Source organism: Nicotiana tomentosiformis, chromosome 11 (genome assembly GCF_000390325.3).
Source record: "Nicotiana tomentosiformis chromosome 11, ASM39032v3, whole genome shotgun sequence".
Taxonomy (NCBI): domain Eukaryota; kingdom Viridiplantae; phylum Streptophyta; class Magnoliopsida; order Solanales; family Solanaceae; genus Nicotiana; species Nicotiana tomentosiformis.
This window is the reverse complement of record NC_090822.1, coordinates 35,773,237-35,783,950: the sequence shown is the minus strand read 5'-3', so window position 1 is coordinate 35,783,950 and position 10,714 is coordinate 35,773,237. Positions and strand designations below refer to the sequence as shown.

The 10,714-nt window shown below is 37.1% G+C and overlaps 1 protein-coding gene across 1 annotated transcript; it reads left to right on the top strand.

Moving 5' to 3' along the window:
* The first annotated feature begins 1,101 nt into the window (after nucleotides 1-1,101).
* Nucleotides 1,102-3,838, top strand: LOC138901256 (uncharacterized). Its single transcript, XM_070189006.1, has 4 exons — nucleotides 1,102-1,648; nucleotides 2,451-2,530; nucleotides 2,666-2,755; nucleotides 3,800-3,838. The coding sequence occupies exons 1-4, from the start codon at nucleotides 1,102-1,104 to the stop codon at nucleotides 3,836-3,838; spliced, it is 756 nt and encodes a 251-aa protein (XP_070045107.1).
* Nucleotides 3,839-10,714: the final 6,876 nt, after the last annotated feature.

Sequence of the window (10,714 nt, the reverse complement as noted above, 5' to 3'; positions counted from 1 at the left end):
CACTGACCATCGAAGTCTCCAACATCTGTTCAAACATAAAGATCTTAATTTGAGGCAGCGGAGATGGTTAGAGGTGCTTAAAGACTATGATATCACTATTCTATATCATCCTGGGAAGGCCAACGTAGTGGCCGATGCCTAGAGTATAAAGGCAAAGAGCTTGGGCAGTTTAGCATATCTACCAGCAGTAAAGAGGCCACTAGCCCTGGATGTTCAGGCCTTAGCTAATCAGTTTATGAGATTGGATGTCTCGAAGCCCAACCGAGTTCTTTCTTGCATGGTTTATCTGTCTTTTTTATATGATCGCATCATAGAGCGTCAGTATGACGACCCCGATTTACTTATCCTTAAGGAAACGGTACACCACGATGATGCCAAGGAGGTTTCTATCAGAGATGATAGTGTGTTGCGGATGCAGAGCTGGTTATGTATGCCAATGTAGATGGGTTATGTGAGTTGATCCTTGAGAAGGCCTACAGTTCGCGGTACTCCATTCATCTGAGTGTCGCTAAGATGTATCAGGATTTGAGACAACACTATTGGTGGAGGAGAATGAAGAAACATATAGTAGAGTATGTTTCTTGGTGCCTAAATTATCAGTAGGTGAAATATGAGCATCAGAGGCTAGGCGGTCTGCTTCAGAGACTTGAGATTCCATAGTGGAAATGGTAGTGTGTTACCATGGACTTCGTTGTTGGGCTTCCGCGGACTTTGAAGAAATTTGACGATGTATGGGTGATTATGGATAGGTTGACCAAGTCGGCTCATTTCATTCCGGTGATGACTACCTATTCTGCAGAGCATCTGGCTCAGATCTATATCCTCGAGATTGTGCAACTTCATGGCATGTCGGTATCCATTATCTCCGATTGGGGTACGTCGTTCATATTGCACTTCTGGAGAGCTATGCAGCGTAAGTTAGGCACACAGGTTGAGTTAAGTACAACATTTCACCCCTAGACGGACAGGCAGTCCGAGTGCATCATTAAGATATTAGAGGATATGCTTCGTTCTTTTTTTATGGATTTTGAGGGTTCTTAGGATCAGTTCATGCCGCTTGCATAGTTTGCCTACAATAACAGCTACCAATCGAGTATTCATATGGCTCCTTATGTGGCCCTATATGGGAGGCGGTGCCTCTCTCCAGTTGTTTGGTTTGAGACAGGAGAGGCTAGGTTGTTGGGCACATATTTGGTTCGAGATACCTTGGAGAAAGTCAAGTTGATTCAGGATCGACTTTGTATAGCCGAGTCTAGACAGAAGAGTTATGCTGATCGGAAGGCTCGTAATGTAGCATTTATGGCTGATAAGCAAGTTTTGCTCTGGGTTTCACCCATGAAGGGTGCGATGAGGTTCGGGAAGAAGGGCAAGTTGAACCCTAGGTATATCGGTCCTTTTGAGATCCTTGAGAGAGTTGGTGAGGTGGCCTACAAGCTTGCATTGCCAACCATCTTATCGACAGTTCACCCGGTGTTCCATGTTTCTATGCTCCAAAAGTATTATAGTGATCCGTCCCATGTTTTAGACTTCAGCTTAGTCCAATTGGAAAAGAATTTGGCTTATATTGAGGAGCCGGTGGCTATCTTGGACAAACAAATCCAAAAGTTGAAATCAAAGAGCATTGCTTCAGTGAAGATTCAATGGAGGGGTCATGTCGAAGAGGCGACCTGGGAGACCGAGCATGACATATTGAGTCGTTATCCTCACCTTTTCATCACTTCAGGTATGTCCTTATGCACATTCGAGGATGAACGTTTGTTTCAAGAGGAGGAAAATATAACGAACCACCGGTCATTTTGTGTATTTGCGCCCCGTTTTCCCTTTTGATGCTTCACACATGTGTGCTTATGGTTTTATGACTTACGGGTTTGATTAGTTTCGTTCCAGGAAGATTTCGGGTTGAATTGGATCCTTCGGTTGTTGACTCAGAAGCTTAAGTTAGAAATGTTGACCAAACTTTGACTTTTGTGAAAACGACCCATGAATGGTATTTTTATGGCTCTGATAGCTTCATATCGTGATTTTAGACTTGGGCATATACCCGAAATCGAATTCGGAAGTCCGTAGATTGATTTGTGTTGTTTTGCTAAAAATTGGTAATTTAAAATTCAGAAGTTTGACCGTAGGTTGACTTTTGGATATCGGGTTCAGAATTTAATTTTGGGACTTGGAATAGGTCTGTTATGCTATTTAGAACTTGTGTGCAAATTTTGGTGTCATTTGGGGTTGATTTGGTAGGATTGGGACGCTAGATTGCAATTTTAGAAGTTCTTGAACTTTACTTTGAAATCTATGCATTTTGGTGTTCGATTCGTAGTTCCATATATTATTTTTGTGTTTTGATCGCGCGAGTGTATGATGTGTTTAGACTTGTGTGGATGTTTGGTTTGGAGCCTCGAGGTCCCGGATGAGTTTCGAACGTGTTTTAAAATATTTTGGACTGAAAACAGAAATCTGGTATGTTGATGCCTTTGGTGTCGCATTTGTGAATACCAGGGTTGCAATTGCAACCTTAACAGGGGGATCACAGGTATCGCAATAGCGATTCCTCGGTCACAATTGCGAAGATGAGTTGGGTTAGGCTAGGTTCGCATTTGCACTGAATGCGTCGCTTTTGCGAAGGGAACATGGTTTGCATTTGCTGACCCATTTTTGCATTTGCGAGATTTTCCCTAAGACTGTCAGTGCTGCAATTGCGAGGTTTTGCAATTGCGAACCCAGTGTCGCAATTGCGATACCTACAACTGAACAAAAGGTTAGAAAAGTCGGGATTTAATCTCATTACTCTCATTTTAGAACCCTAGACTCAGTAGGAGATGATTTGGAGAGGGGATTTTCATTTACAAATATTGGATAAGTGATTCTAATCAATTTCGAACTATATTTCATGAATACATCTTAGATTTAATATCAAATTTATGTGAATCAAAGAGGAAAAATTGGAAAATTTTGTCAAGTTTTGAAAAATGAGAATTTGAGTTTTGAGAGTCGATTTGGACTCGGATTTTGAAACTAATCTCATATATAGACTCGTGGGGTTATGGATAGTCGGAATCTACCCTTGGACCCCGATTTTGATCGGGCAAGCTCGGAGTTGACTTTTACTGACTTTTTAGAAAAAGTGTAAATATCATAGTTTTATCTATTATAATTATTTTCCCTTACATTGTTTGATGGATATTAAGTCAATTTTGGTTAGATTTGAGTCGTGTGGAGGCGAATTTTCGGGAAAAAGTTATTTTCGAAGATTGAGTTGGCCTAGTTGAGATAAGTATCTTGCATAACTTTGTGTGGGGGAATCATCCCTTAGGATTTGGGATTGATTGTGCTATTTGTATTATATAAAAGTCGTGTACACAATGTGATGAGTGGGTACACGGGTTATATGTGGTATTTGATCGGTTTAGGTTATTTAGACTCTTTTCATGCCTTTAATTGAATTGCTATAATATGTTATATCCCTCGTTGTTAATCAACTCTTACATGTATAAATCTACCCTTACATGCTTTATTTGACATTGTTAGCACTTGTTCTACCTCTTACTTGTTGTTTTGCTCTTATATGCTTAGTTGAAGTTATTGCCTTCCTTATTGCCTTGTTACATCTTTAATTATTGAGTTACTTGTAATTGAAGTTGTTATTTCGTGAAATATCTTATTGTTGAGTTATTGGTGTTAAAGCTGAGAAATTCATTATCACATTGAGGTAAAGTTGTTAATTGTTGAGATATCTTTTTTATTAAGCAATTCACTTTTATTTTGTTATTGTTGAGATTCTTGTGCACATCTTTTTGTGTAGATTCAGGTACGTCTGCCCGTGCTGGACGTTAGCGATTGACTTGTTAGCTTCCTTCCGGAGACTTCAAGGTATACCAGCTCGGCGTCCGCAGGCCTCAAAGTCACCTTCTATTTTTAGACTTTCCGCTGTGTATTTCTTGTCCCAAAACAGTATTGTATTACGAGGCTATTAGTACTTTGTTGTAGAGCTTATGACTTTGTTCCAGCATATTTTGGGGAAATGTTGGCTCTTGTACTGTTGAGGATTTTTTATAATAGTGTAATGGTTTAATTTGAGGTTTTTGTATTATTTTCGCTATTTCTCTATGCATGTTAAGCTTACCTAATCTTAGAGATTAGGTGCGATCACGACATTCTAAGGTCAGAAATTTGGGTAGTGAGAGTAGCGTTTTCTGGGCGTGTGAGAGAGTGCCTTTTTATTGCCATATCAGCCTAAAATCACCATTTTCCACCCTTTTATTTCATTCTTAATGATTAAAATGTTGAAATGCTTTTTCTTTAATTCCATTCACTAAAATCTCTAACAGCTGCCTGCCCTCTTCTTCTATTTTTTTCATCCTAAATATTTTTTCCCATATAACCAATGAAAAATTACAACTAAACAACATTCATACCATCAAAAATACATAACATTTTTCTGAATAAGAAAAATAAACAAAATTTGAAACTATCAACAGAAATATGTGTGTGAATCTTCAAGATCCAAATCAAATTGGGAAGACCAAAAACATGAAGAAGATGAAGAGAAAAAAGACATATATGAGTTTGGCAAAAGGAAGAAAAAAAAGGTCCAAATACATAGCAAAGCCCCAAGTTGTTGATCTCAAATTTGATCCCTTTTGGTTTCATTTCAGAAGAAGCAAGAAATTAGCAACAATCAAAACTCATCAGAGAACAAACAAAGATAAATGATTGCAACCCACTTCGAACTTCTTCGAAATCAACCACAAACTAGAAAAGAAGCCTTAAGCCGACTATAAGCCCAGACGTCATGACAAAACTAGCAAGTTATCTATTTCTGTCTATGTGAACCTATTTCTTTTTTAATCCGTGTGAGAAATAATGACATCTTTCTTTATTTGGAAATAATTTACCTTCATGCAATGATTTATAGCCACACAAAATACATGTGCGTTATTTTACATCACAAGCTCAAAAGTCTTTCTCTTTTCTTAAATTCCATATCTAGTCAAATAGGTTCACATAAATTAAAACAGACGGAGTATTAGTTATTCTAAATCTCAAAGAAAACATCCCTAAACCTTTCTAAGTTATGCGAAGAGCGAGTGAAGTGGGGGCGGGGGCAGTTGTTTAGTGAAATTAATAGTTAAAATGAGAGTAGGGGTTCAGAAAAATAATTTTTGATTTAAAGTTTTTACTTTTAATATTTTTTTCAACTGAATAAAAAAGATTTATATTGCCAATGTGTATAGCCACATCACATAAAAATGCCACACTGACCGCGTGTGAGAGCACAATAGTAAGGTTCAACTAGTTAGGTCGGTCATGGCTTATAGAAAACCAAAATGAGGTATTTAAGACCTCAAATAGTTAGTGTATCCGTAACAAAACATGTCAAGTTTCGGGCACTCTCCAACTATTCTGCCAAAATTTATATATCTGATCATCCAAAAGATACATGCATATAACCCTTCATGAAAAGAGGGATTAATTTGTATATTTAAAAATTAGACAGTTTTCATGCTAAAATAGGTAAAAGTGATATTTTGCAGTCGGTGTATATAAGTCAAACTCATGCATAATTAAGAAAGATTTTAAGTTATATACACATCATAAGTGTCAAAAAAAGATTTACAAACTAAAGGAGATCCACAGGCAGAGGCAGACCTAAGAAATGAAACTGACAGGGCCATCACTGCTGAATAAAAATTTGAGCAAATACTGGAGTGGGAATCGAACCTATGCAGTGTACTAAAAGTCAAGTTTGTACCCCCTAAATCGACCAATATATATTCTTAAGTTTTGAGTGTAAGGGCGCCAAGTAGAATAGATACATATAATTATTTATGTATATACACGTTTGTACATATATTTTTTCAAAATTACCGGGGGCGGTGACCCCCTACCTTAAGGGTAGATCCACCTCTGCCCACGGGTAAACTTTCTTAAAATGTGGAAGTTGAATTATCTTGAAAATAGGACAAATTAGTATTACGACCCTAATTTTCCACCTTAGAATGTTGTGATGACACCTAGTCTTAGAGATTAGGTAAGCGTAACATTCATTAATAGCTTAACGAAAACAACAAAACTGAGATAATAAAATAAAACTGATAAGCTCATATTAACTCCAAAATGGAACATCAACAACATAATCCCCAAAACCGATGGAACTGAGTCAGCTCTACAGAATATTTTATGATCTCTAATACAACATTGTTTGATAAAAGAATAAACAGAAATGAGAAGATAACAGAATGTGACTCTAAGGCCTACGCACGTCGAGCAGATTTACCTTGAAGTCTCCGAAAATAGCTAAATAATCACAAGCGTTCTGCACGAGCAGATGTACCTGGATCTATATAAAAATATGCAAAAGCGTAGTATGGGTACACCACAATGGTACCCAATAAGTAAAAAGTCTAACTTCGGTAGAGTAGTGACGAGGCGAGGTCAACACACCTACTAGGACAAGATAAGTGGAACAGAGTATAATAAAGATAAATAATGAAAAAGAGAAAATGAATAGTAACAAAGCAGTTTAATAATGTAGGCTAATGATAGAACTTAAAGCAAGAAAGGCAACAAGAAGGGAACACATGATGAGAATCACAAGTGATCAAATAAGGACAAAAACAGGTAAAACAAGGAAGAAAACAACAAGAACTATTCAACTAGTAAGCCTTTTCAACATGGAATGTACAACAAAAATCACAACCAAGGTATCACGCCTCATAACCACATTTAACAATTTCAATCACAATATTTTCTTATATCACCGTGTGAGCCTTTCATTTAGTTTTAAAAATCACTTTTTCCGAAATAGCTACAAGCGTTTTAGCCTCCTTATCACACCACATGGCTTCATGTAATTCCCTTACTAGCAACACGCATATAAATCTCACCTTATCTCACTACATGCGTATCAACCCATATCTTTATACCACCGTATGCGTATCAATATCATAATACAATAATCAACTCGTACTACATGTGTCCATATGCCACAACACTTTCCAAATCAACAATACTAATGTTACCATGTATAGACTATGGCTCAATCACAATGTGTACAAGAATCTCAATAACAACAAAATGAATGAGGGATACTCAACAAGGAAGATATCTCAATAATTAACAACTCCAACCTCAATGTGATAGTGGCTTTCATAACTTCAACATCAATAACCCATCATGAAGATATTCCATGAAACAATAACTTCAAGTAAGAGTAATTCAACAAAAAAAGGGGTAACAAGGCAATAAGAGAGGTAGCAATTTTAATTAAAGCATATAGTAGCAATTACAACAACAAAGGATAGAACAAATACTAACAATGTCAATTAGGGTATGTGAGAGAAAATTTAACAATTAAAGATGTACCATTTTATGAGAATTTCAATTAAATGTATGGAAGGAGTCAAAGTCTTAAACGGTCAAATACCACATCTAGCATGTGTACTCACTCGTCGCCTTGTATACACGTCTTTTACATAGTACAATTAACACAAACAACCCAAATCCTAAAGAGTAGTTCCCCCATACGAAGTTAGGCAAGATACTTACCTCAACTAGGCCAAATCAACCTTCGAAAATAGTTTTTCCCCTAAAATTCACCTTCACGCGGCTCAAATCTAATAACAATGATTCAATAACATCAAACAATGCAAGAGAAACTAATTACAATAGATAAAGATATGATCTTTACACATTACACAAAAAGTCAACAAAAGCCAACCCTAGGCCCGCCCGGTCAAAACCTCGGGTCCAAGGGTAGATTCCTACTACACATAACCCCACGATTCCATATGTGTGGTTTGTTTTCAAATCCAAGTCCAAACCGACTTTCAAAACCCAAATTTTCATTTTTTAAAACATTGACAAAAATTCCCAAATTTTCCTCTATGATTGTGATGAATATGATGTTAAATCTAGGATATAATCATGAAATATAGTTAGAAATTGATTAGAATCACTTACCCAAAGCTTGTAGATGAAAATCTCTTCTCCAAATCCCCTCCCACCGAGTCTAGGGTTCTAAAATGAGAGAAAATGATATGAAATCCCGACTTTCTAATCTTTTTGTTCAGTTGCAGATGTCGTAATTGCGACGTTGGGTTCGCAATTGCGGCTACTGACCCACTGAGGTGATGTCGCATTTGCGACACAGACATCACAATTTCGAAGTCTTTTCTCCTCGCAAATGCGAAAAAATATCGCACATGCGAACTGTCCTACCCATGCCCATATTTCGCAATTGCGAACAAAGTATCACAATTGCGATATCTAAGACTCCCCTGCCATGTTCACAATTACGAGCACTAGCCTCACAATTGCGACATCAGTGCACCAACACACCAGCAAGTCTTGTTTCAGTTCAAAACCATTCTGAAATACATCTGAAACTCATTCGAGCCCTCGGGGCTCAAAACCAAACATCCACACAAGTATAAAAATATTATACAAACTCACTCGCGTGATCAAAACATAAAAATAACATCTAAAACTACGAATAAGATATCAAAACGCATGAATTTAAAAGAAAAGTTCAAGAACCTATAGAATTGCAACCAAGCGTCTGAATCCTACCAACTCAACTCCAAGTGACACCAAATTTTGCAGATAAGTTCTAAATAGTGTAACGGGCCTATTCCAAGTCCCAAAACTAAATTCTGAACCTAATAGCCAAAAATCAATTATCACTCCCAATTATTCCTTATAAAAAGGACTAAGCGGTCATTGCAAATATATTCCTGTTAACAAGTCCAGAGTCGAATCCCATAAGGAATTAACCTATTAAGCACAGCTACTAGACTCGCACAAATTCACGCAATCAATATTTAGAAATATTAAAATAATAAGTTGGATGTTTACTAACTAAATAACACATAATGAAAATGCAGTACTTAATAACTAACTACGAACAGGTTGTAGAAGAATTAGAATGATTTAAGGTTCTGATTTCCCCTATTGTCGGAATCCTTTCCGCTACATTTTTTATGAATTTGCCTAAGTTTTCTCTACCGATCATGAGCTCTCTGGGTGTCGTAATTCCCTCCTGAGTAACTACCATAATTTACTAGACATATTCTTCTGAATTACACTAGCTAGTACTAAGTTACGGCTCACTCGGATCGTACCAAGGTTTCGTTATTCCTAATCCCACCTTTAAACCCTCCGTATTGATCCCTCATAAACTTTAGGAGTGATGTTGTTCAAAAACTACCTAAATATTCACTCTCTTCCAAGTAATACACAATAAATAGGCACAGTCGATTGAGAGCTCTTCAACCAACCACAATAATAACGTAGTTGAACAAATAGAGAAAATACAACGGCAAATCTATATTAACGTAACAGAAAAATCATCATCCAATAGGTTCCATCAAAACCCTAGATTATGATTTTAGCTACTCATACTCATAGTAACAATATCCCAAGTATTTTGCATAAATAAATTACAAAGTAAAGATGAAGAAATGTAGAAATCGATGATTTTATCTCCCAACTGGTGTTCCACGAGCTATTCTTGCCTCCGGTCGCAAAACTCCTTCAAAAGTGGTGTTTTATGTCTATTTATATGTGTAGGAAAAGATCTAAACGACATAGGTCAAGTCCTAGTCAAACCAGGAGACGAAATAAGCCTTCAAAATTCGGAGTAAGTGCACCTCAGACCATGCCTCGCGAGGCTCCATGTGAGATGAACCTCGCCTAACACTGTGTGGCGCCAGCTCCCACGCGAGCTCGAGCTCTCCTCACCCTTCGCGACACCTACTCCTACGCGAGCTCAGAGGCTCGCGTCGTCAGCTTCCATGCGAGATCAAAGGGTCGCCTCGCGAGCTTCTTCATCTTTTCACTGCTTAATGCATTCTTTCTTCTTTCCATAGTTTTCGAGCACACTTTATTCTTTAAATCTTCCTTTTGCTCTAATTTTATCTCAATTCACCTACACATAAAATAGACTCCAGTACGTGTAAATAAAGTGTAGTTTAACATTAAAGCACATAAAATGCAAGGTAATTGATGTACTAAAATATAGAATTATAGCCACACACCAATACTCTACACTTAAACATTGCTCGTCCTCGAGCAATCAAACTACACTTATAGTCACGGCCTTTTTAAGCAATTCCCTTAACTCATCACACCATGAATCTTTCAAATAAACTAAGCACAAAGGTGTAACATCCTCACCTCAAGATTTGACTCACAAATATCATGCCTTATTCACAATTCACTTACTTACTCTAACATAGAGGTCAATGACATACCTTTCCTTTATGAATCACGTGTCCTCACCCAACAAAGAGCTTAGTTCCAAACATAATGAATTTTAAGAACGTAGGAACTCAATATAGGAAAACTTTCACTGGCTCTCAGAAATAACATTCATATACCACAAATGATGCACCATAGGTTTGCCCGTAGTCTAATACTCTACTAATCGAGCTCATTTAGTCTAGGATCAAGTAAGACTTTAATTGGTTGTAATGTAGGCTACGGGTCGGGTAGGATACATTTGGATATGAGTGACAACACCTCCCTTAAGCACTTTAATACATATACTTTAATACTACATCCCATACTTATGTCAAACCAAAACTCCACCTTTACTTCAATGTATATTACCTCATACTCCTTTAAGTACAATTACATCACTATCCACCACCATCAAGAATTATTTTTCATACAATACAACTATATGTATATTTTTTCTTTTTCTTTCAATCCAAGT

Coding starts and splice junctions, on each gene's coding strand:
- LOC138901256 (XM_070189006.1), top strand. CDS start 1,102: ATGGCTCCTTATGTGGCCCTATATGGGAGGCGGTGCCTCTCTCCAGTT. Junction 1,649..2,450: donor AGTGAAGATTCAATGGAGGG/GTCATGTCGAAG, acceptor GACTGAAAACAG/AAATCTGGTATGTTGATGCC. Junction 2,756..3,799: donor TACCTACAACTGAACAAAAG/GTTAGAAAAGTC, acceptor CTTTTTGTGTAG/ATTCAGGTACGTCTGCCCGT.